Below are 25,130 nucleotides of genomic sequence, written 5' to 3'. Positions count from 1 at the left end.
GGTTGTGGGCAGAAGGGTCCCTCCTTACCAGGCCCCATAGGCTCATAGGAGGGCCCCATCCCATGGAACATTAACTCTATTTCTCCCTCCACAGATACTACCCGGTCTGCTGAGTATTTTCAGCATTTTCTGTTTTAATTTCAGAATTTCAACATCTACATTATTTTATTTCTATACCACAAAATACTTAGTGCCTCAGCTTCCACTGCAAGTGTAAGGAGGTAAAAGAAAATAAAAAGCAGGACTTAATTCTCTCTATTTGTTTCCTTCTTTTTTGTTATTGGGACATGGGTGTCATTGGCAAGGCAAGTAGTATTCTGGAACCGTTGCAGACCATGTGGCGTAGTTATACCCTCAGTGCTATTAGGGGGGTTTTGTAAGGGCCCCGAAGAATCCAGCACGAGATTTAAGGATACAAAATAATAAAGTTTATTTACTATAACAATATATACATAGCAGTAACTTCCCTTGCTACCTTCTCCTTCCTCCTGGTTCCTGGACTGGCCAGCTTATTTATAGTAGGAGCTTCTCCGCCCCCCTCATTGGGGAAGTTCATACTCCCATAGGATTGTGGGATAATCATTAGTCCCCAGCCAATCGTCAGTAGGCAGGTTATAACATCCCTCCCCCCCCAAAGTCCAAGGAATCCACCGTAGGCCCTGGCGAAGGGAGGCGTCGAACTCGTTTGGCCGCAGGCCGGACGCCATTTGCACGCGGCGCTGGATCATGCGGCGTATAACAAGACGGAGACCGGCGCTTCCGTGATGAACGGCGCGGTTGTACATCCACGGCCTGTGGACCCGAGGATTCCGCCTCTGATTCATCCTGTGTCTCCATCTCGGAGTCAGAGTCTGCTGCCTCCGTCATGTCAGCGTCTCTGTCCCCATTCGGTCCCGTCATGACCTGCGCAGGCTTTGAGTGAGGCACCAGTGGAAGATTTGGAGGACTACCTTCCCTTGTTTCTGGTCTTTGCCGCTGTTGAACTGAGCTCTGGGGGCGGGGAATCTTTTGCGGGGATGATCTTCTGGACCGGACGTGGTCTACATGTTTTCGCTGGAGACGACCCTGGGCTTGCACTTGGTACGATATAGGGCCCGTTTGGCGAAAGATTACCCCAGGAACCCATTGGGCACCACCAGCAAAATTCCGCACGAATACTGGGTCACCGGGCGCAAACTGCCGAATCAGACGATGCTGAGACAATCCTGGTCCCTGCCGTTCTTGTGTGCGGCGTACTTTTGCGCCAATGTCCGGGAAGACCATACTAAGGCGGGTGCGAAGTCTCCGGCCCATTAGGAGTTCTGCGGGAGCTACCCCAGTCACTGTATGGGGGGTGGTCCTGTACGTAAACAAAAACCGAGCCAGTCTCGTGTCCATTGATCCGGAAGACTGCTTCTTTAGGCCTCTTTTGAATGTTTGCACTGCACGCTCTGCCAACCCATTTGAAGCCGGGTGGTAAGGGGCAGTGCGGATATGGCGGATGCCGTTCATCTTTGTAAACCTAGCAAACTCCTCACTCGTGAATGGAGTGCCATTATCCGTGACCAGCACCTCGGGGAGGCCATGCGTGCTAAATGATAAACGCATTTTTTCAATTGTTGCGCAGGACGTTGTCCCCTGCATCTTATGCACCTCCAGCCATTTGGACTGGGCGTCAATTAGTAGAAGGAACATGGATCCCTGAAAAGGGCCTGCGAAATCTGCATGTAAGCGTGCCCAAGGCCGCCCTGGCCATTCCCAGTGATGTAGGGGCGCGGCCGGCGGAAGCTTCTGATGCTCCTGGCAAATGGAGCAGTTTTGGGCCACTTTCTCAATGTCGGTGTCGAGGCCTGGCCACCAGACATAACTCCGGGCCAACATTTTCGTCTTGGTCATGCCCGGATGCCCATTGTGCAAGTCTGATAATATCAGCTCCTGGCCTTTTTCCGGGACAACCACACGCGTCCCCCACAAGAGGATGCCGTCTTCCACGCTGAACTCTGACAGCTTGGAGGAAAATGCCCGTAACTCGCCTGGGAGCTGTCTATGCTGCCCACCATACAGGACTATGTGCCGAACCTTTGACAGGACTGGCTCCATCTGGGTCCACTCACGGATCTGTGATGCCGTGACAGGCAAGGTGTCCATAAAATTTAGGGTTGCGACCACCTCACCGGTCGTGGGGGTCGACATGGGGCCGGTCGATAAAGGCAATCGGCTCAGTGCGTTGGCATTTGCTATCTGCATACCTGGTTTGTGCTCCAGAGAATACTCATATGCAGCAAGCAACAAAGCCCAGCGCTGGATCCGTGCAGAAGCAATGGGCGGTATCGGCTTATCCTCTCTGAAGAGTCCCAGCAGGGGCTTATGATCAGTCACGATAGTGAAATGGCGGCCGTACACATACTGGTGGAAGCGTTTCACCGCGAAAACCACTGCCAGGCCCTCCTTCTCGATCTGCGCGTACTTCTTCTCCGCTGCAGTCAATGTGCGGGAGGCGAAAGCTATCGGTCGCTCGGCCCCGTTCTCCATCTTGTGGGACAGGACAGCCCCAATACCATACGGGGATGCATCACATGTGACGAGCAAAGGCTTTCCCGGATCATAGTGGGTTAGTAACCCAGACGACGACAATTGTTGCTTTACCCGCCGGAAAGTGGTTTCTTGCGGCTGACCCCAAACCCAGGTGTGATTTTTCTTTAGCAGCAGGTGTAAGGGGGCCAGCGTAGTTGCCAGATTGGGGAGGAACTTCCCGTAATAGTTTACGAGACCGAGAAAAGAACGAAGATGCGAAGTGTCAGTCGGGGTGGGGGCATGTTGAATTGCACGCACCTTCTCTGCGACGGGGTGCAGACCCTCGCAGTCCACCCGATAACCTAGGTAGACTACTTCTTTTGCCTGAAATACGCACTTTGTGTGACATAAACGGACTCCAGCCTCCGAAAGGCGTTTAAGGACAGCCTCCAGATTTTCCAAATGCTCTTGCTCCGACGTCCCTGTAATCAACACGTCATCTAGGTAGACAGCCACACGTGGTAAACCTCTCAAAATGCCCTCCATAACACGTTGAAAAATTGCGCAGGCAGAGGATACTCCAAAGGGCAACCGTGTATATTCATACAGGCCCCGGTGTGTGTTAATTGTTACATATGGTCGGGAGGCAGGGTCCAGCTCCAACTGCAGGTAGGCGGGACTCATATCTAATTTTGTGAATGAGAGTCCGCCTGCAAGTTTCGCGTAGAGATCCTCTATGCGAGGCATTGGGTATCGGTCGAGTCGGGAAACTGTATTCACTGTAAGTTTATAGTCGCCACACAAGCGAACTGTGGCATCTGGCTTCATTACTGGCACATTGGTGCTGCCCAGTCAGCAAAACGGACAGGCCTGATAATACCCAAACTCTCCAAACGAGTGAGCTCCCCTTCTACCTTCTCGAGCAAAGCGTAAGGCACTGGGCGCGCCCGGAAATAGCGCGGTGTGGCTCCTGGTTCAACTTGGATACGGGCTACGGCCCCTTTTATTTTCCCCAGACCAGGCTGGAATACCTCTGGGTATCGTCCTAGTACCTCAGTCAACCCTCCAGAAACTGTTTGGAGGATGTGCTGCCATTGCAACCGCAAATGGCGCAACCAGTCCCGACCCAACAGGCTGGGCCCATGGCCACGCACTACGATAAGTGGGAAACGCCCCTCCTGGCGTCCATAGACAACAGGGGTCATTGTAGTTCCTGCAATGTCCAGTGGTTCCCCCGTGTAGGTGGCCAACCTGGCCTGTGAGTCAGTTAGTGTAAGGGTCTGTATACCCTGCTTGATGCGGTCGAATGTCCTCTGGGCGATCACGGAGACCGCTGCGCCAGTATCCAACTCCATCTCCAGCGGGTGGCCATTGACCCGTACTGTCACCTTAATGGGGGCCACACGGGGAGCTGCCACACAATGCAGCTGCAGGCAGTCGTCCTCCGTCTCCACGTCCTCAGGAGTGGTCGCCGCAGGTTCATCCACATGGAAGGTACGGCCTCTGGGCTGGTCCCAGTTACGGCCCCTGGGCTGGTCCCAGTTTCGGTCGGAACGACGGCGCCTCTGGCGTCCGCGACGGGGTTGGCGCCTACAAGTCTGACACGGACATGGCTCCTCATCCATTGGCTCTGGAGAAGGCTCCCTTCGGGGAGGAATGTCCGATGGCCACTGGCGTCGGTCTGGTCGTTGCCTCGCCCAAGGTACCGCAGGAGTGCGGGGGGACGTTTTTGGGCGGAAAGGGTTTCGCCCCAAGGCATGCACTTCCATTCCCTGTAGCTCCTGTACTCCTCGCTCTGCGCTCTCTCGGGACAAGACTATTTGTATTGCCTGTTGAAAAGTCAACGTTGGCTCCGCTAACAACTTTCTCTGGGTGGCCGCATTGTTAATACCGCAAACCAAACGGTCGCGTAACATTTCTGACAAGGTCTCACCATAGTCACAGTACTCCGCAATCCCGCGTAGCCTGGATAAAAAATCGGCAAGGGATTCTCCAGGGGTCCTCTCAGCGGTATTAAACCGGTAACGCTGGACTATCGTGGACAGGGTTGGGTTAAAGTGTTGCCCCACTATATTCACAAGTTCGTCAAACGTTTTGGTGTCCGGCGCAGCTGGGTACGTAAGGCTCCTAATCACCCCAAACGTATGCGGTCCGCAGGCGGTGAGCAATATGACCACCTGGCGCTCGTTTTCAGTGATATTGTTTGCCCGGAAATAGTAACGCATCCGTTGCGTGTACTGGTTCCAGCTTTCCAGCGCAGCATCAAAAACATCCAAACGTCCGTACAGAGGCATGGTATAATAGAAAACAACTTCCAACCTGTATCCAACAAAAATCCAGGGAGGTGGCTTCAGCAGTGTAGACAGCTATTCACTTTTACCTTCGTCGCCAGTTTTGTAAAGGCCCCGAAGAATCCAGCACGAGTTTTAAGGATACAAAATAATAAAGTTTATTTACTATAACAATATATACATAACAGTAGCAGTAACTTCCCTTGCTACCTTCTCCTTCCTCCTGGTTCCTGGACTGGCCAGCTTATTTATAGCAGGAGCTTCTCCGCCCCCCTCATTGGGGAAGTTCATACTCCCATAGGATTGTGGGATAATCATTAGTCCCCAGCCAATCGTCAGTAGGCAGGTTATAACAGGAGGGAATTCCAGGATTTTGATCCAGCAATCGTGAAGGAACGACGATATATTTCCAATTCAGGATGGTGAGTGACTTGGAGGGGAACTGGCAGATGGTGGGGTTCGCATGTGCCTGCTGCTCTTGTCCTCTAGATGGTAGTGTGGGTTTGGAATGTGCTGTCAAAGGAGTCTTGGTGAGTTCCTGCTGTGCATCTTGTAGATGGTACACACAACTGCTACTGTGTATTGGTGGTGAAGAGATTGAATGTTGAAGGTTGTGAATTCGGTGCCAGTCAAGTGGGATGCTTTGTTCTGGATGGTGTCAAGTTTCTTTGCTGTTATTGGAGCTGCACTCATCCAGGCAAGTGGAGAGCATTCCATCACGCTCTTGACTTGAGCCTTGTAGATATTGGGCAGGTTTTGCAAAGTCAGGAAGTGAGATACCACAGAATTCCCAGCCTCTGGCCAGCTGTTGTAGCCACAGTATTTTTATGGCTGGCCCAATGCAGCTCCTGGTCAATGGCAACCCCCAGCATGTTGATAGTGGGGGATTCAGCGATGGTAATGCTATTGAATGTCAAGGGAGATGGTTAGATTCTCTCTTGTTGGAGATGGTCATTGCCTGACACTTGTGTCGGACAAATGTTACTTTCCACTTCTCACTCAAGTCTGAATATTGTCCAGGTATTGCTATACATGAATTCGGAAGACTTTAGTATCTGTACAGTTGCAAATGTTACTGAACATTGTATAAGCATCAGCGAACATCCAAACTTCTGACCTTATGATGGAGGAAAAGATATTGATGAAGCAGTTGAAAGTGGTCAAATGTAGGACTTTTGCCTGAGGAACTCCTGCAGTGATATCCTGGAGCTGAGACAATTGACCTCCCATCCCACAACCATCTTCTTTTGTGACAGGTATGAATACAACCAGTGGAGCGATTTATCCTGACTCCAGTTTTCCTAGGGCTCCTTGATACCACACTCAGTCAAATGCTACTGTGGCGTCAAGAGCAATCGCTCTCACTTCACCTCACCTCTTGAGTTCAGGGCCGGGATTCTCCGAAATCCCGGCCAAGTGTTGACGCCGTCGTAAACACCGGAGTGGTGGACACCAGCGTCAATGGACCCCCTGGCCCAGTGATTCAGCGGTCCTCAGGGGGCCAGCATGGCGCCAGAGTGCTACGCGTTGCTCGGCGCCGAAAGGTGGCCCTGCACTGTCAGCGCGGGTCCACGCATGCGCGCGACGCCCGTCTCTGCGCCGGTGCATGTGCGTGGTGCCGTATCCGCGCCGGCGCCATGCACCATGGCGCAGACCTACAGCGGACCCGCACGGAAGGCGGTAGGCCCCCTCCAGATCGCAGGCCAGGACGGCGTGGAGGACCCCCTGGAGTCAGTTCCCCCCCCCCCCCCAACAGGATGGCCACCACGGCCACGGGTCCAAGCTCCCGCCCGGTGGTGCCAGGTTGGAACCTCGCCAGCGGGACTCGGTGGGAATTCGGCCGGCGCCGCATCGACTGTGCGGGCGTGCTTGCCGCCGATTCTCCGGTCGCCGGAAAATCGCGTCCTGCCTTCGGAGTGGCATAGCGGGTATTTCCCACGTCACCGCCGATTCTCCGACCCAGCGGCCTAGTTCTTTTGTTCCTGCTTGGCTAAGGCTGTGGTTGGGTCAGGAGCCAAGTGGCTTTGGCCGTATTAGATTTTCCCTGATTTCTATGGACAGGACACACGCTGTCTGGTAAAAGCTTTTTCTCACATTTGCAAACCACCTTAAATCTGTTCCCGCTCGTTTTTGATCCTTTTCTGAGCAGGAACAGTTTCTCCCCATCTCCTCTGTGCAGTCCCCTCATGAATTTGAACACCTCCATCAAATCCCTTCTTAGCCTTATTCTCAGCAAGGAGAACAATCCCGACCTCTCCCACCTATCCTCATAACTAAAGTTTCTCATCCCTGGAACTATTCTTGGAAACCTCTTCTTCTCTCTCCAATGTGTTCACATCCTTCCTATAGAGCGGTGCCCAGAACAGTGAACAATACCCCAGCTGTTCTTTATGGTGTCACAATGCTCGCACTTCTGCATATGGCTTATTTGGGAGCAGTTAAGAAGTAATAATCACAGCCCTCTCCTGCACCACTCCCATACTTCCATGACTGTGCAATCTCACCCTGTACAAAAAGAGAAGTTTCACAGTTGAACCTGAAACCGTTCATCACTCATGCCTGTACATGTTCTCCGCCACACTCAAAATGCAAAATGCACAGACAATCAGTATCTTGCAATGCTTCATTTAAACACATGTGTTTTTGCACCTGCTGCTTATGAGTACGGTGCTACCTTTTTGACCCCTGGCCAGGCTCACTGTGGGAAACGCCCTGTTTGAAGTGCCGTAGCCACAGCGGCAGTAGAACACGTCCAAAGATAAGGCGAAACCTGCTCAAATCAATGAGAAAAACAATGGGGCAAGTCCAAGCTTCTGACAGATGACAGAATGGTGTAAGTAAAGTGCAAGGACAGCTGCACAATCTTGTCCGGTTCCAGAATGCCACAAAATTCCCAAATTCAACAATTCCTGCTATGGGGCTTCTATGCACCCACCCTTATAATGCTCCTGCTCTTTTTAGCGACAACTGCCATTTATGTCACACCCCAAAACATCCCAAGACGCTTCAGAGAAGTGTCATCAAACAAAATTTGATACCAAGTCATATAGGGAGATATTAGAATAGGTGACCAAAAGGAGTAGAGAGATAGAAAGGTTTAAAAAGGGAATTCCAGAGCTTAGGGACTTAGCATCAATGTCTTATTAATCACGTTGTTAAGGTTTAATGGCAATCACATTGCTAAACAGGGTGATAGGTATTGCACACCTATGAAAGGGGATAGCTGGGACATTGGTGTGTTGGACAAGTTTTGACTGTGGACCAAGTCAATAAACTCTTCCCAGCAAAGAAAGCTGCTGTGCCTTAGTTTTAACCTCACCAACCTACTTGAATCCAGCTAAGGCTTAGCAGCTGAAGACATGGGACCCCAGAATGCCTCTGTCTAAATGTGTGTCATCTGTGCCCACCCTATTCATATGAGACTCATTGATGAGGGTGCCAAGAAGACAAGTATCAACTCTGTACCATCTATGGAACGGAATAATAGAATAAAACTTTGTTGATTAGAAAATTAAGATGTAATGATATCTCTCACATTTCATTCCCTTTACATTCACAGCTTGCACATTGGCCTTCATCACACCAGACAAGACCGATAATTTTTTGCTGCCTTCAATGTATTCTGCCACCGATTTGGAAGCCTGTTTGAACAATAGTGTGCTGGCTGCGAACCTCAGTGAACTGGGAAATTTAGCCTTTAACACACAGCAATTACTTGTTATTAAAAGAAAACTGGGAGAGGTAAGGCTCAGGGATGGAGACGCCTCATTTCACAGAAGAAAAGATTTTGACACTTTGGAACAGAATAATTACATTCTCTTGCTTTTTTTCAGCTCCACCCTTGCACCTAACTCACTCCTACCACGTCAAGCGTTATTCTAAATGATTGTCATATTTCCAATGTCGATTTTTGGTTGTACCTATTACAATGTGAATTTAGGATCAAATTAATGGCACCACAGGCAGAGGAGAAAATTGATGGCTGATTTTTTTCATAGAGTCTCTAAAGTTCTAAATGTTTTCGACCCTACAAAATTCTCTGGCATCGCTGCGGAAGGGAGTGTGGGAAGATGTGGCTGAGCACAATACCCAGAAGGATTCCAAACCATTGAGAGGAGGTCAGGAAGTTACACGAGGGGAGGGGAGAACATCGATCTTCCAACCACTGCCATGACAAAGCAAGATGCTCTCCGCAATGCCCAGAAATGCTACCTAATTGCCCCAGTTAAATTCACCTTTGGCATTTATTCCATTAAGGGCCTTCCAAATACCCCAAAATGCCAAAGGAAAGGGTAATTGACCCCTGAGGCGATCATTACCTTGCAGGGACAGCAAAGAGTTGTGCAGTTTTATTCCAAAATGCCATTCCCTGGATCTCCTTTGCTACATTGAACCAGTATGCTGCTGCCCTGTCATCATGGGCGTTTGCCAATGTATGCCCTTTACAGGCACAATGTGCCCACCGTGAACATGTACATGGTGATGCCCCAATTGGGATGGGGTTGGGTATCCGTTAGAAAACTTAAGATTTAGGCCTTCCATTACCACATTTCCACCAGTGGACTGGGGCTATTGAAACTTCCACTTTCAAACTTTGTTCCCTAGCTAGAGACTTCATCCCTCGCCCAGCAACAATCTGGAATTAAGCAACCTTGGTGAGATATATGAAATAAAATGAAATGAAAATCGCTTATTATCACAAGTAGGCTTCAAATGAAGTTACTGTGAAAAGCCCCTAGTCGCCACATTCCGGCGCCTGTTCGGGAGGCTGGTACGGGAATTGAATCGTGCTGCTGGTCTGCCTTGGTCTGCTTTAAAAGCCAGCTCTTTAGCCCTGTGCTAAACCAGCCCCATATTCCCAAAGAATGGCGGGTCATATCAAACAGCATGTCCATTCCGCTGTTTGCAATGGGCAAGGTACAAACCATACCCAACAGGCCTGTGCTCGCAAAACTCAAAACACAATGTCCAACATTAGACGTGATTCCATGACTGGACAACATTTGCGAGATAGTCTGCAGTGTACTAAAAATAAGGCTGACAAACAATTTAAGATTGTCTGTTGGGCTCACAATGTGGCATATTTGCATGTGCTGGAAGTTGCAAATACTAATAAACAGGGCCCTGTTCTTCACAGACAGAAAGAACATGTACACACATTGTGTCTGTTTCAGTTAAACAAAATAAGTGATAGCCATTCACTGGTTCATTCCTCAGGACAATACCTTGACCAATTAGTGAAGCTGCCTGGTCTAAAATTTCAAACAATGCTTGGCGTTTAACTGTCAGTCACCATTAACTGGTGCATTCTCCATGGCAATGCCTCTCCCAATCAGAGTCCACTTGCCAACCAGTAAGCACTCTCTTCTCATACAACAGAAACTTATAAACTCCCCTGACATTGGTATTCTTGTGATTGTGCTGACGAGTGCAAGAAGAAAAGCTTTGACAAAATGACTTTTTTTCATCAATACTGATTGCTAATGCTTCATTACACTGCCAACTCGAGTATTGTTCTAACAACTAAATCCTAATATGGTCACACAGCTAGACATGATGCTAATTTCCATGTGCTGCACAAAGATAACCACAGTCTAAAGCCCCCAGGGCTTCAAACAGGTAGAACAAGTTCAAGCAAAATCCCTGTGATGCTTTGCTGATGAAGTGAAAATAGACAACTGCATTTCCCAACACCAATTACAGTTCCAAAATACTTTTGTTAGGCAAGGATAAAAATGGTTAATTATCAAAGTTGGGTGGATAGAGTTGAACATGATCTAGTGGAATGGTCGATCAGGCCTATGTATCTATTGTTCTCTGTTCATAAAAACATTTGGAAGACAGCGATGTTAAAAGGTCCCATAAAAATGCAAGTTCTTCCTTCTACATATTGCTGGTTTTCTGTCTGAGCTTTCATCTCTCTCATTCACTTCTCTCTCTCTCTATCTTTTTCATTGCTCCCTCACTTATCCTTTCCTTTCTGATAGGAGATGGTGGGCTCTGTGTTTCGGTGTGCAAGGGGTAAGAGTCACCTAGGCTGCATTTGACACTGGAGTTGAGGAAGATGTGTCTCTCTCCGTGGTTTTCTTCTGATCCTATCACCGATTACTCACACTCCTGCCATCTCCTCAGACTCGCTGGGTTCCATATACCTCACCTTGCAACTGTTCCTTTCTGCCCCACCCTTCTCCTCATAGCCATCATGCCACAAACTCTCAGGCATTCAGGGGCATTAAAGTGAAGTCCGGTCTTTTCTTCACCCACTAACCACAGCTGTACCCTTTCCGGCAGGAGTCGCTAGATCACAATGAAGAGCAGGGCCTCGGGCGATATTGTTTCCAGCTTCTCACACTGTAGCATTCACTCTGGCCACTGGCACTCAAACCCCACATCTGAAAGCTGATTTGACACAGAGCAAAGCTGAACCTGAGATGCTTTGGTTCCAAATATACCTTGATGACTGCCTTGATTTTTAATCTTTCTGACACAGATATACCCCGGTGGACTGCCTCAAGAAGAGATTAAAAAGTTGGGATTAATCATCACTGTGTACACCATTGAAGATATCAGCCAGTGGAAAATAATCGATCCAGATGTTGTTGCAGCTGCCATAGAGAACAGTGGAACTGCTGAGGCGGTAAGGAGCTGCAGTAATATTCCATATTCTCTATGAGGAGGCTGAAAAGTTTTAGTGTCATAGGAATAGGCCCTTTAGTCCCTTGGGCCAGTTCAGCCTTTAGATCAAGGCTGATCTACATGTCTTGGTGTCCCTCAACAATAAAATCATTGAATCCAAGGGCAAGAAGGAGAACATTCAGCTCATCAAGTTGATGCTGGCTCTTTTTAGAATTAGAATAGAATTTAGAATTAGAATTTATTTACAGTACAGAAGGAGGCCATTCGGCCCATCGAGTCTGCACCGGCTCTTGGAAAGAGCACCCTACCCAAGGTCAACACCGCCACCCTATCCCCATAACCCAGTAACCCCACCCAACACTAAGGGCAATTTTGGACACTAAGGGCAATTTATTATGGCCAATCCACCTAACCTGCACATCTTTGGACTGTGGGAGGAAACCGGAGCACCCGGAGGAAACCCACGCACACACGGGGAGGATGTGCAGACTCCGCACAGACAGTGACCCAAGCCGGAATCGAACCTGGGACCCTGGAGCTGTGAAGCAATTGTGCTATCCACAAGGCTACCGTGCTGCCCACTCCCCCTCGTTCTTTCCCCAGAAAGCATTTGCCCAATTCCCCTTTAAAGGTTGCTATTGAATCTGTATTCACTGCCCTATCAGCCCAAATACTACCTATCCGTTGCACGGGAACCACTTTTTCCTTCCTGTCACCTCTTGCTAATCACCTCAAATCTGTGCCAAATTCTAAGACCAAATTCCGCCTGTGAGCAGAACTCCAGCGATTGTGCTTTTCTGGTTTCAGATTAATATATTGAAGTCGCACTATCTGAAAGGGCCTGGGGTATTAAATGCAACTGCATTAAACGCGATTGGTGGCGCCACGCTATGTACGGCCACTGAAGTGAGGCTTAAAACCATTCCTCCCACCGAATTCAGGTGAGTGTTACATTCTCGAAGCTGCATCATTTTAGCACCCAGGTATTCTTGGGTTAAAGATTTGGCTTTGAATGATGAGCCTGCCCAGTAAAAATAAAAATTGAAACATCTTACACTGAATTTGAAAAGTGCTGGATAACAAAAGTCAACTTTGGCCACGACTTGCCGTAGAACCTGGAGACCATCAGACTTGTTGTTCCGAACAGGTAAAAAAAAGACATTTGTGATAAATGGTGCCAACAAAGAAAGAATTTGCAGTTAGATGACAACTTTCACCACCTCAGATGTCCCTAGATGCTTTACAACTAATGAACTATTTAACTATTTTTGAAGTGCAGTCACTGTTGTAATATGAATGGCTTGAATTCCGAATGGCCTCCTCCTGCTCTATTTTCTGCTTTTCTATAGGGAAATAGAGCAGTCACATTTTACATAGCAAGCTCCCACCAAAAGAAAGAGATAATCACCAACAACTAAGCTTTAGTGATATTGGTCAAGGGACAAATATTAGCCAGGACACTTGGAGAATATCTCTGCTGTGTTGAATAGTGGCATGGAAACTTTTATGTCCAAAGTTGACATTTGTTGTTGAGCACGTTTCAAATTGTTTTAACATCTCATCCAAAAGTCAGTGTGCCTCTGGCAATGTAGCACTCCCTTAATAATGCACAGAAAAACAGTCAGGATTTTGTGCTCTGGTCCCCAGAGTAGGACTTGAACCTACAACCTTTTTATACAGAGGTCAGTGTGCTACACTTGCCATTGCTGTTATATGGAAATGTTTTGAAATAGATAGGCTGCAAAATTGGGCGGAGAAATGGCAGGTGGAATTTAACCCGGACAAATGTGAGGTGATGCATTTTGGCAGATCCAATTCAGGCTGTCTGGATCCACAATGCCCTCTTTCATTGGGGAGCATTTTGCGCTCTCATTTTCAGGGGCCAGATCAGCGCGGGAGCGGGTTATCCCACGGGAATCCCAACCGCCGTTTATGCCGGCGGGATTTTCCATTGCGATTGCCCCCGTGGCTTGCCACTGACATAACAAGAAACTCGATGTTGAACCCCATTTGAATGCATTTAAATATGATTATCAGGCCTTTATGCCTGATAAATCCCCCCCCCCCACGCCCCCCCCCCCCCCCCGTTAGATTGTCCATTCACGTCAACATGAGGTCGCTCTGATGTGAATCACAACAGGTTTCCCACAGCGTGCACCTGGTGAGCAGAACCTGCCGGAGGAGTTCAGATGAGTGCCTGACTCGGAGGGAGAGGGTCATGCCCGGACACTACCCCCTGGCGCTGCCTGGTAGGGGGAAGGGTGTGGTAGGGGGAGGGGGGAATTCAATTTTAATTTTCTTTGTATCGGGGCAGCCTTTCAAATGGTGCCCTGATCTTTTACAACCAAAGTTACTGGCGGGGCAGTCTCAATCCTGGCCCACACTGCCAGTGAGATATCGTGGGACCCGCCCCTTCTTTTTTCTGCTGGTGTGGCGGACAATATGGCAGGGGAAGCTGCCTTTGGGGTTGACGGCATCCTTGCTATTTTTCCTACCCGCTGCGCCATTCTGCCTATTTCTGAGAAAATGCCTCCCATCGTCAAGCCTGCAGCCTAGACCCGTATTTCTCAGGATTCTGCAAAATGTGTACTCCCTCAGTACTACACAGAAGTCTACAATATCTACTCATGTCCCAGAGTGCTGCTTGAATCTTTTTGGCTTTGAGTTTGGAGTGTTGCCACTGACGCAAGGCACACACTTAATGGTAAGGTGGATAGGCCTCCTCTTTCAGAAGAAAGGTGCGGGAAATTGTGACCTTTTTGATGGAGACAAACTATCAAAGTCCTTAAAAAGCGTTAATGTTAACCAAAATATAACATCACAACCATTCTGTTGCAGGAAAGCCAAGCCACTTGATATTTCCACATGTACTCAGGCACGGAAAGACATTATTTTTGGGATCGCAAAAGTAGCATTCCAGGATCAAGCTGGTGATCCCAATGCTTATTATAACCTCACCAGGCCGTATGTTGGTAAGTAATCTTACAAATTGGTTTGATGGGTTGTTGAACAGCTTAATCTTTGAGGATATTGTTTACGAACGAAGGCATTTTCCAATGTGAAGGGATGAGATATTCCAGCCTTTGTCCCTGTCCTAACCTGGTTCATTTTAAAAGACTTGTGTAGGAACCCTAAACTAAAAGTCTCTTTCCTTTCCTACAGGTGGTGCCCGGGCAGCAGATCTACAGCGTTTAGCTGCCAGAAGGGTTAACATGGATTTTGAGACATTCAAGGGACTCAATCCTTCTGAAGTAGAAGTAGGTGTCAATGGAAAGTTTTTCCTGATGTCCTATGTTATTGTTCTATCCACAGTGTTATCTTTTGGATTGTTTAATGAGACATAAAATGATGAACCCTTCAGTCTAGTTTCCAGCGACATTGAAATAGTCGGCCAAATCTTCAGGGGTGAACTTTCCAGCCCTTGTGGTGGCGGGCTTGAAGGCGAGAGGGCTGAAGAAATGGAGCGCAGGGGCATTCTGACCACTGGAGGTGCTTCCCGTGGGTGAAGGAGGGGGGCTGCCAATTCAGCTGATTATGGATCCAGTTAGATCCAATTTTGCGGGCACGCTAGCATTTTGCGATCATTTCCTTCCCCCTGTAGAGTCCATTGTCTCCATGGAGATGGCATCACTGTGGCAGGCTGGAGGGGGGGGGGGGTCATTGGAACTGGAGGCTTCATACCTCAAAAGATGGTGGTCTGTGGGCAGAAAAGACCCCACCCACAGCCCAATTGATGCATCTGAAGGAGGTTTCCCCCCTGCTGCAAGGGTTGTTCCCCGAATAATTTTAACACTAAATACCTGCCTCCAAGGACACCACCGTGTTGAGGTGCCCTTGCAGTCACTGATCTGTTGTGAGTGCAGAGGGCCCAGAGCTACTAGCCCTCTAATTGAACCGTTAACATTGAGAGCCCATTACGGGGAAAATAACTCCTTCGGACAAGATGCGAGTAATTGCAGGCTTGGGACTATCATTTGGGCACAGTCCTGAAGCCATGGAAAATTCCACCTCTTAGTCTCAATGAATCTCTCTTGTAACATCTGGGGCGGGATTCTCCGAGCCTCCACACTGAAATCGCGATCGGCGCAGGGTCGTAGAATGGGTGTTGACGCTGAAAACCATTGCGACGCCGCTCCCGCAATTCTCCGGTCCCCATAGAATCGCCACGAATCGCATGTGCGGTCCGGGTAGGGGGCCATTGACAGAGGCCCTGTTGCCAACAACGTTGGTGTTTTCCGGTCCCAACAGCGTCGTCAATACTGTGGGTATTTCTATTTATCTTAGTGAACCACAAGCCTTCCCTTATATCGATCAAATGACCACACAGTCAGTTAGTTAGTTCAAAAGATGGTTTATTTACATACACAAGAGTTATCTTGACATGCAAACACAATATCTACTACGAGTTAAACTACACCTATCAGCTACAATAACCTATACTTAACTTCAGGGCGACCGGCACTGTGCAAATGGATAAGGCCTTTAACTGGATTTCACTTGGCTGGCTCGAGGAAAGTGACCCTGTCTTTGTTGGGCTCAACCATCAGGTAGCGACCGTTGGTCTTGAACTTAGCTGGCTGTTCCTGCTACGATTGGGTTGGCACAGGCCAGATCCAAAAGAGACAGAACATATGGCTGTGCTCTCTTTTATCCCTCTGGGATTTCACACTCTTTGGGGCGGTCCTTAACCTTGGACCCAATAGTTCGACAGGGTTCTGATCACTGTCTTCGATTTCGGACAATAAAGGGGCGGGTGCCTTGGTGGCTGGGCGGGTGATGCCAATCAGTCTGTGGCTGTACCGGTTGCTTAATTGGAGTTCTATTGTCCTGGGAAAATGGGCCATTAAAATGCAAACGAGCGGGGGTTTTGATCAGGTCTGGTTACCTGTGTTTCAGATACTCAGAGGCTCTGTATCTGTATGAGTCCTGGGTTGGTCATAATTCCCATGGTCCTTTGCAGGTGGCCATCTTAGATGGCTACAGCCACCCCCCCCCCCCCCTCCCCACCGCATTTCACCAAAGAAAATTGGCCCAGTTCCTGACGGTGTAGTTCGAACCACGTTTTGCCTGTCGGGCAAAACTCAGTCCGCTGCCGGCCCGGCGGAGGATGGGGGGGGTCCTTCACCGGGGGGGGGGGGGGGGGGGAGGGTCCTCAGGGACGGCCAGGCTAGCAATCAGGGGCCACCAATCCGTGGGCGCACTCGATCCGGGGGGGGGGGGGCTATATTGTCGGGGCTGCTCTGCGTTGTGAGCCCGCCATGTTGCGCTGGACAGCTGCCCACTTCCTGACCGGAAGTGCAGGGCCCCGTGTAGGCAGGCTGAGCTGCGTGGAGTACTTCGAGGCTCTGCTAACCCCCTCCAGGTAAGAGAATCACTCTGGACTTTCTTCAAGCAATCCAGAGTGAAACTTATGCGTTTTGACGTTGGAGTGGGGACATAGCCCCATTATTGGAGAATCCCGCCCCTGGAGTCCCACAGTGCATATGTCAAACGTTACAATACAAAATACTAAACTTAAATAATTTTCTTATGGCTATGAATAAATATATCAAATAATTAGTTTAAGTATTTAGTATAGAGGCAGTTGCTGCATTTATTTTAAACATTAAGAGATTATTTTGGTGCAAGGGTTAAATTGATGCTTAATGAAGTTAACCGATAAAATGAGTCAGTTTGAAAAGTCTTATTTTAACACCAAACTTAGGGACTGATTGCTGTTACTGTCATTTGATTTTGCCTGAGTATGTTAAATCAGCCACCTGCAGGTTTAGCACTCACTTGCGGATTCACCACACTTTCTGTCCAGCAGTACAAGTGGATATCATGCACCCTCTTCCACTGAAAAGATGGGCTGGGATGTTCTGGCTATTCCCGCCCACAGCGCATACTGGTTATCATGGTGGCACATATCAGAATTGCTCAGGGAGCAAGTTAGGGAGCTCCCAGGTTTTCAGGGGTGCCACTGGAGATCCTGGTGGAGGAGGGACCTGCAGTGTCCACCCTTTCTTCCAGCGTCCCCCCACACCACACACCCCCCCCCCGCCCCCCGCCCCCCCCCCCTTAACCACCTACCTCAGCTGCTGCTGCTCTGCATGGCCTCACCTCCCTCCTTCCATTCCTCCTATAGGTCCCAGGTGACCCTAAGCAAGTCGTTGATGGCCAAACACTCACTTTCTTCTGCAAACGTCTATAAAGTATCCAATAAGGTAGAGTAGCATAACACTCACCTATTTTCAGGTGAAACTCTTAAGAGAAATCACAAAATAAACGTTGACAGAGTGCGGTGAACTCTTGACACCAAGCTTAAGGCCATCTGACCTAATATCGCCTGATGTGGCTTGGTCACAAGATCACAATCATAAGAAATTGGAACAGGAATATGCCATTTGGCCCATCAAACCTGCATTTCATTAGATCAAGTCTGAGCTGATTGTAGCCTCATTTCCACTTTCCAGCCAAATAACCATCCCCACATAACCCTTGACCCCCTTATGAATTAATAAACTGTCTAATTTAGCCTTAAATATATTCAATGAACCAGCCTCCACTGCTTGCTTGGGAAGAGAATACCAAAGATTAACAATCCTCGAAGAGAAGAAACATCTCCTTATCTCAGTCTTAAATGGGAGACCCCTTAATTTAAACTGTGTCCCCCTAATTCTCCATTCCCCATGTAGGGGAACATTATTTCAGCATCCACCCAGTTAAGCCCCTTCAGAATCTTGGGTGGGATTCTTCAGAAACTGGCGGGGCGGGCAATTCCGGCGCGAAGGAGTGGCGTGAACACCTCCGGCGTTGGGCTGCCCCGAAGCTGCGGAATCCTCCGCACCTTCAGGGGCGAGGCTGGTGCCAGAGTGGTTTGCGCCGCGCCGGCGCGGAAGGGGCTTGGCGCTACGCCAACCGGGCACCGAAGGGCCCCCGCCGGCTGCCATGGGTTCGCGCATGCGCGGGAACACCAGCGTGTGCTGGCATCATCCCAGAGCATGCGCAGGGCGGGTTCATCTCCACGTCGGCCATCGCGGACCGTTACACCGGCCGGCGCGGAGGAATAGAGTGCCCCCACGGCACAGGCTCGTCCGCAGATCGGTGGGCTCCAATCGCGGACCAGGCCACCATGGGGACACCCCCCGGGGCCAGAACCCCCCGCACCCCCCCCGAGGACCCCGGAGGCCACCCACGGACCCAGGTCCCGCCGGTAAGTACCTATCTTAACATACGCCGGCGGAACCGGCTGAAAATGGGCAGCCACTCGGCCCATCGCGAGCCGCAGAATCATCGGGGGGGGGGGGGGGGGGGCCTTTCCAACGGCCCCCGACCGGCGGGGCTCGGAGAATCCCGCCCGTGATGTTTCAATAGGTTTACCTCTCATTCTTCTCAACTCCAATGAGTATAGGCCCAACCTGTTTCCTCATAAGAGAATGCTTTAATCCCAGAAATCAGCCTAATGAACCTTCTCTGAACTACAAGTATATCCCTCCTAAAATAAGGTCATCAAAGCTGTACACAATACCCTATGTGTGGTCTCACCAATGCTCTGTAAAGCTGTAGCAAGGCCTGACTACTTTTACAGTCCATCTCCCTTGTAATAGTGGGCAACGTTCCATTGCCCTCCTAATTATTTGCTAACTTTATTATGACCTAAAATCATTGAACTCAATGGGTGGAATTTTCCCCCAGAATGGTAAAGTGTCAGGTTCTGACTGAAAACTGGTGTGTTAGCCAGGTTTTCTCTACAGATCTTCAGACATATTGTCCAAAAAAAAGGCAGAGGAGGGCGCCCTGAAAGTAAAGGCTCCATACTATTGTCAGCAGGGGGCTTCAACCTTTCCCCCTTGCATGAATCAGTGGCATCCCAACATAATGAGAATATGCCCCCTACCCCAATGGGGGTCTCTAAAGGTCCTGTCCCGGCACAAACCTCTGACTCCACACCTCCATCCCACACCTGACAGTGGCAGGTTGGCACTGCCAGGCTGGCACTGAGGGTGCCAGGAGACTGTGCCAAGGCACTGCCCAGCCACGTTCCTCGCCACCTAGGGGCTACACCCAATTTCAAGCCCCTAGCATGGTGATCGCGACTGGTTCCTGTTTTTGGACTCCTTTAGCGATTCTTGTTGATGTGCCGTTATGCTGATGGGGTGGGGAGGGAACATCTGATGCTCCAAAAGCAATGGCGTTAAGCTGTTTAAGCATATTTAAATTAGTTTCAATTTATGATAAGCGGGTTCATATAGTCGCTGAGCATGAGTTCCATTGGAACTCTAACAGGCCAAGGACGGAAAGGTCAGAGTAGAAGGAAGGGAGAGAATTGAATTGACAGGTGACTGGACACTCAGAGGCATGCTTGCGGACTGAATGGAGGTGTGTCACAGAGCAGTCAATATCTGCATTTGGTCTTCCATTGTAGAATAGATAATATTGTGGTCACCGCGTAGATTCACCAGAGCTTCAGGGATTAGATTATGAGGAGATATAACATGAACTAGGCTTGTATTCTCTTTAATATAGAAGGGAAGGGGTGATTTGATTGAAATGGTTGGAATTTCTAACTGATAGGGTAGGTAGAAACATTTTCCATTGGTGGGCGAGTCTAGAACAAAGAGACATTACATTAAAATCAGAGCTGGGCAACTCAAGCGAGAAATTATGAAACACTTCTCCACAGAAAAAGTTCCAGGAGTGTGGAATACTCTCCAGCAAAAAGCAACAGATGCTAATTCAATTAATAATTTGAAATCAAATGATCGATAGATATTTGCTAGCCCAGGGTATCAATACATGTGGAGCCAAGACAAGGGAGTGGAATTAGAATTGAAATTACTCAAGATCTCATCGAATGATGATGTGGAGATGCCGGCATTGGACTGGGGTGGCGAAACAAACCTGTTGGACTTTAACCTGGTGTTGTAAGACTTCTTACTGTGCTCATTAAATGATGGAACAAGCTGAGGGGCTGAATGGCCTATTTCTGTTCCAATGTGTCATGATATTCAAGTAAACATCACAGCACATACATACATACATAATGATGGACAGATCAACGGACCAATTAGCACACACAACACAACAGCCAATCACAGGCAAGAGCATACACAGTACAAAACAAGGAACACGACACTTCCTGGGCAGTCCAGCAGGAGACGGCTCAGGGCACAGACCTCATTGCCAGCCACTCAGACAGTCACCATGTGCTGAGTACCAGAGTTTACTATGTCAACAGTTAAATGAAATAAAACTACGTTGTACCATTCGCAACCGCGTTGGTTCGTCTGTGTCTCAGAGTACCCAGCACTTCATGGTACCAGAAGTGAATTAATACCTACCCACAAATCTGCCATCCTGCGCCATGGACACTGTCAGCACACCGCAGCCGTTGCAAGTCGCTGGGAACCTTGGCGTAAATTGGATGTTGTTCAAACGGCGTTTCGAACTCTTTCTGGAAGCCAACGAAAAAGAGAGCGCCTCGGACAAAAGAGCGATCGCCATCCTCCTCACCACCGCAGGTCAGCACGCCATCCATGTCTACAACTCCCTGGTGTTCGCAGAAGGCGAGAACAAATCTAAATACAAGACGGTCCTCCTCAATCTCGACCAACACTTGAACGTCGAAGTCAACGAGAGCTTTGAGAGGTATGTCTTCCAGCAGCGCCTACAAGGTAAGAATGAGCTCTTTCAGTCATTCCTGACGCATCTCCGCATACTCGCGCAGTCCTGCGGTTACGACACCACCTCAGAGTCCATGATCCGGGACCAGATTGTTTTTGGGTCGCCTCGGGCACCCTACGCCAGCAGCTTTTAAAAATAAAAGGCCTAACCTTAGCCTCTGCAATCGAAGCCTGTGTCCTGCACGAGAACGCGACTAGCCGCTATGCCCAATTTCAGGCGACCGAATCGGCGCGGAGGGGGTCCTACACGACCGGATTGGCGAGCCAGGTGCCCCATGAGGCCGAACGGGTCCAGGCGATCGAGTTCCTCCCGGCCCGCGGCCCGGTCGAGGGCAGCCGTTTCGCGCGCTTTTCGAGGCCTCCCGCGCTTGTGCGCGCCAAAACCTACAGCAACACTGAGGGACGTGATGCGCAGACACGCTCGACGCAAGACCGAACTGCGCATGCGCAGTGGCGCAACGAACACCATGACGTCACGACGTGCGGCAATTCTGGAGCTGCACATTTAAAAGGGCAATGTCCCGCAAGAACCCGACAATGCCTACGCTGTGGCAAGGTGGGCCACTACGCTGCTTGCTGTCGAGCAGCTCAACCTGTCGATCTTCCACATCTCCGACAACCTCGCAGGGACGTGCGGACCATTCAGCCTCCCCATTACGAATCGGGCCCAGACGACATCCAGACCGGTGACACAGATGACCGAGACGCCTTCTGGGTTGCGGTCATTGATGGGAACCGAGTCAACACGATCAATCTGGGTGATGAATGGTGTGCCATCCTGACGGTCAACCGATCGCCGATCACTTTCCGCCTGGACACTGCCGCCTCCGCCAACCTCATAGCATGGTCAGCCTTCTACGCCATGAAGGTCAGACCACCAATCCGGCCGTCCCGGTGCAGGATGGTCGACTACAACGGGAACGTTATCCCGGCTATGGGATCCTGCCAGCTCCAGGTGACACACAACACACACACGGCCACACTCTCGTTCGAGATAGTCGGCTCATCGAAGGACTCCCTGCTAGGCGCACAGGCATGCAAGGCTCTCCACCTTGTGCAACGGGTCCACTCACTCTCTCCAGACGGCACGTCTGACTTCCCGGATGCAGAGTTCAACGCACAGCTCCAATCACTCCTCGCCCACAACCAGGAGGCATTCGAGGGCATGGGAACACTGCCATACACCTACTGAATTCGCCTCAAACCAGACGCCATCCCGGTCATTCACACACCTCACAGAGTCCTTGCGCCACCCAAAGACCGCCTCAAGCAGCAGCTGCAAGATCTCCAGGACAAAGGGGTCCTATCCAGGGTCACGGAGCCCACGCCATGGGTCAGCTCCATGGTGTGTGTCAAGAAGCCCTCCGGCGAGCTCCGGATATGTATTGACCCAACAGACCTCAATAACAATATCATGAGGGAACATTATCCCATACCCAAACGGGAGGAGATCACGAGCGAAATGGCCCAGACGAAAATATTTACGAAACTGGATGCCTCTAAGGAGTTTTGGCAGATCCAATTCGATCCATCCAGCCGAAAGCTGTGCACCTTCAATACCCCTTTCGGCAGGTTCTGCTACAACTGGATGCCATTTGGCATCATCTCGGCATCCAAGGTCTTTCATAGGATCATGGAGCAGATGATGGAAGGCATCGAAGGGGTGCGCATATACGTGGATGACGTCATCATCTCGTCCACCACACCACAGGAGCACATATATCGTCTCCAACGCGTTTTTGCCAGCATACGGGAAAACGGCCTGCGCCTCAACCGAGCCAAGTGTTCCTTTGGCCAAACCGAGCTGAAGTTCCTGGGGGACCATATTTCCCGGTCAGGGGTCCGTCCGGATGCAGACAAGGTGAGCGCCATCACAGCCATGCCGCAGCCGGCAGACAAGAAAGCAGTGCTACGCTTCCTTGGCATGGTCAACTTCCTGGGGAAGTTCATTCCCAACCTTGTCTCCCACACGACAGCTGTGCGCCACCTCGTCAAAAAGTCCACAGAGTTCCAGTGGCAACACACACACCAGCTGGAATGGGAGGAGCTCAAACTCAAACTCACCACTGCACCGGTATTGGCGTTTTTTGACACGTCTCGTGCCACCAAAATCTCGACTGATGCCAGCCAGTCCGGCATTGGGGCAGTGCTCCTGCAGAGGGATGACACGGCGTCATGGGCCCCAGTTGCCTATGCATCGCGGGCCATGACCCCCACAGAGCAGCGCTACGCGCAGATCGAAAATGAGTGCCTGGGCTTGCTAACCGGTTTAGACAAGTTCCATGATTATGTGTATGGTCTTCCCCGGTTCACTGTTGAAACTGACCACCACCCCCGGGTCAACATCATAAACAAGGACCTGAACGAGATGACCCCTCGCCTCCAGCGCATCCTACTTAAACTCAGGAGGCATGACTTCCAACTGGTCTACACCCCAGGGAAGGAACTCATCATTGCGGATGCCCTATCCAGAGCAGTGAGCATGCTGCCAGATTCGGAGGGGTTCGTATGTCAGGTCGAGGTGTAGGTGGCCTTCACATCGGCAAATCTGCCAGCTGACGACTCCTGTCTGGCCCGTATTCGCCGAGAGACTGCGGCTGACCCCCTTCTACAACGTGTGATGCGCCACATGACGGGAGGGTGGCTCAAAGGGCAGTGCCCGCAGTTCTACAATGTCCGAGACAACCTGGCCGTCATTGATGGTGTCCTTCTGAAGCTGGACCGGATTGTGATTCCACACAGCATGCACAAGCTGGTTCTCGACCAACTACACGAAGGCCACCTGGGGGTCGAGAAGTGCAGACGGAGGGCCCGAGAGGCGGTATACTGGCCGGGCATCAGTGACGATATTGCCAACATGGTGCTCAACTGTCCCACCTGCCAAAGGTTTCAGCCGGCGCAACCTCCTGAAACGCTTCTGCCCCATGAGCTGGTGACGTCCCCCTGGGCGAAGGTGGGTGTGGACCTATTTCACGCGCTCGGCAGGGACTATGTCATCATCGTTGACTACTTCTCCAACTACCCTGAAGTCATACGCCTGCACGATTTGACGTCGTCTGCTGTCATAAGGGCCTGCAAAGACACCTTCACTCGCCACGGCATTCCGATGACTGTCATCTCAGACAATGGGCCCTGTTTTGCCAGCCAGGAATGGTCATTGTTTGCTGCCTCGTGTGGCTTTACACACGTGACGTCTAGCCCTCTGCACCCCCAGTCCAATGGAAAGGCGGAGAAGGGCGTTCACATTGTCAGGCGGCTCCTCTGTAAGGCTGCTGCTGCCGGATCGGATCTCTGCCTCGCCCTGCTGGCCTATCGCTCGGACCCACTAGCCACTGGTCTCTCACCAGCCCAGCTGCTGATGGGTCGCGCCCTCAGGACCACTGTGCCTTCCATCCTGGCACCCACAATAGACCATGATCCGGTACTGCACTGGATGCAACTGCAGCGCAGTCGCCAGAAGAGGTCATATGACACATGGGCAACTGATCTTCCCGCCCTGGCCCCTGGAGACGACGTCCGCATCCACCTACCAGAATGTGGCTGGTCACCACCTGCCGAAGTTCTCCAACGCGTGGCTCCCCGCTTGTTCCTGGTACGCATGCCTGATGGATCCGTTCGAAGGCGCAATCGCCGGGCTCTTCGCCTACTTCCACGCTCGCTACGAGACCTTACACTGACACCGTGTCCTCCTGTTGTTCCTGATTTCGACTTTGTGGAGCTGCCTGCTACCATGCCCCTTCCGTCATCGCCCGTGGCCAGGCCCGCACCTCAGCCGGTGGTTCCAGACCTACCCTTGAGGCGGTCAACCCGAATTTGTCGCCCACCTACTAGACTGGACTTATGAGACCGTTTACACGTTGAACTCATGCAACCACTGTATTAACATGTTTATGTTCTTATCGTTACAGGAATTCGTTTTATCGTTCCACATTTCTCCGTTCTTTCTTATGGTACAACCTCGTTATTATGTCACACCCGACATCGCCCCTTGTATATAGTTAAGCCCCATGTACATGCTGTAAATATTACACACACACACATTTAG

General features: G+C 50.2%; 1 protein-coding gene across 4 annotated transcripts in view; it reads left to right on the top strand.

The window, feature by feature from the left end:
- Positions 1 to 25,130, top strand: part of LOC140394095 (mesothelin-like protein) — a 92,114-nt gene that overhangs the window by 50,183 nt on the left and 16,801 nt on the right. For all 4 annotated transcript variants that reach the window (XM_072480938.1, XM_072480937.1, XM_072480939.1 and 1 more), the window contains 5 exons: positions 8,344 to 8,525; positions 11,275 to 11,421; positions 12,228 to 12,361; positions 14,259 to 14,392; positions 14,583 to 14,677. In XM_072480938.1, coding sequence (XP_072337039.1) covers positions 8,344 to 8,525; positions 11,275 to 11,421; positions 12,228 to 12,361; positions 14,259 to 14,392; positions 14,583 to 14,677 — 692 coding nt within the window. The remainder of the gene's footprint in view (positions 1 to 8,343; positions 8,526 to 11,274; positions 11,422 to 12,227; positions 12,362 to 14,258; positions 14,393 to 14,582; positions 14,678 to 25,130) is intronic.

This window comes from Scyliorhinus torazame, chromosome 17, assembly GCF_047496885.1.
Source record: "Scyliorhinus torazame isolate Kashiwa2021f chromosome 17, sScyTor2.1, whole genome shotgun sequence".
NCBI classification, from domain to species: domain Eukaryota; kingdom Metazoa; phylum Chordata; class Chondrichthyes; order Carcharhiniformes; family Scyliorhinidae; genus Scyliorhinus; species Scyliorhinus torazame.
Note: the sequence above shows the minus strand (reverse complement) of the source record. Positions and strands in the feature narration are given on the sequence as shown.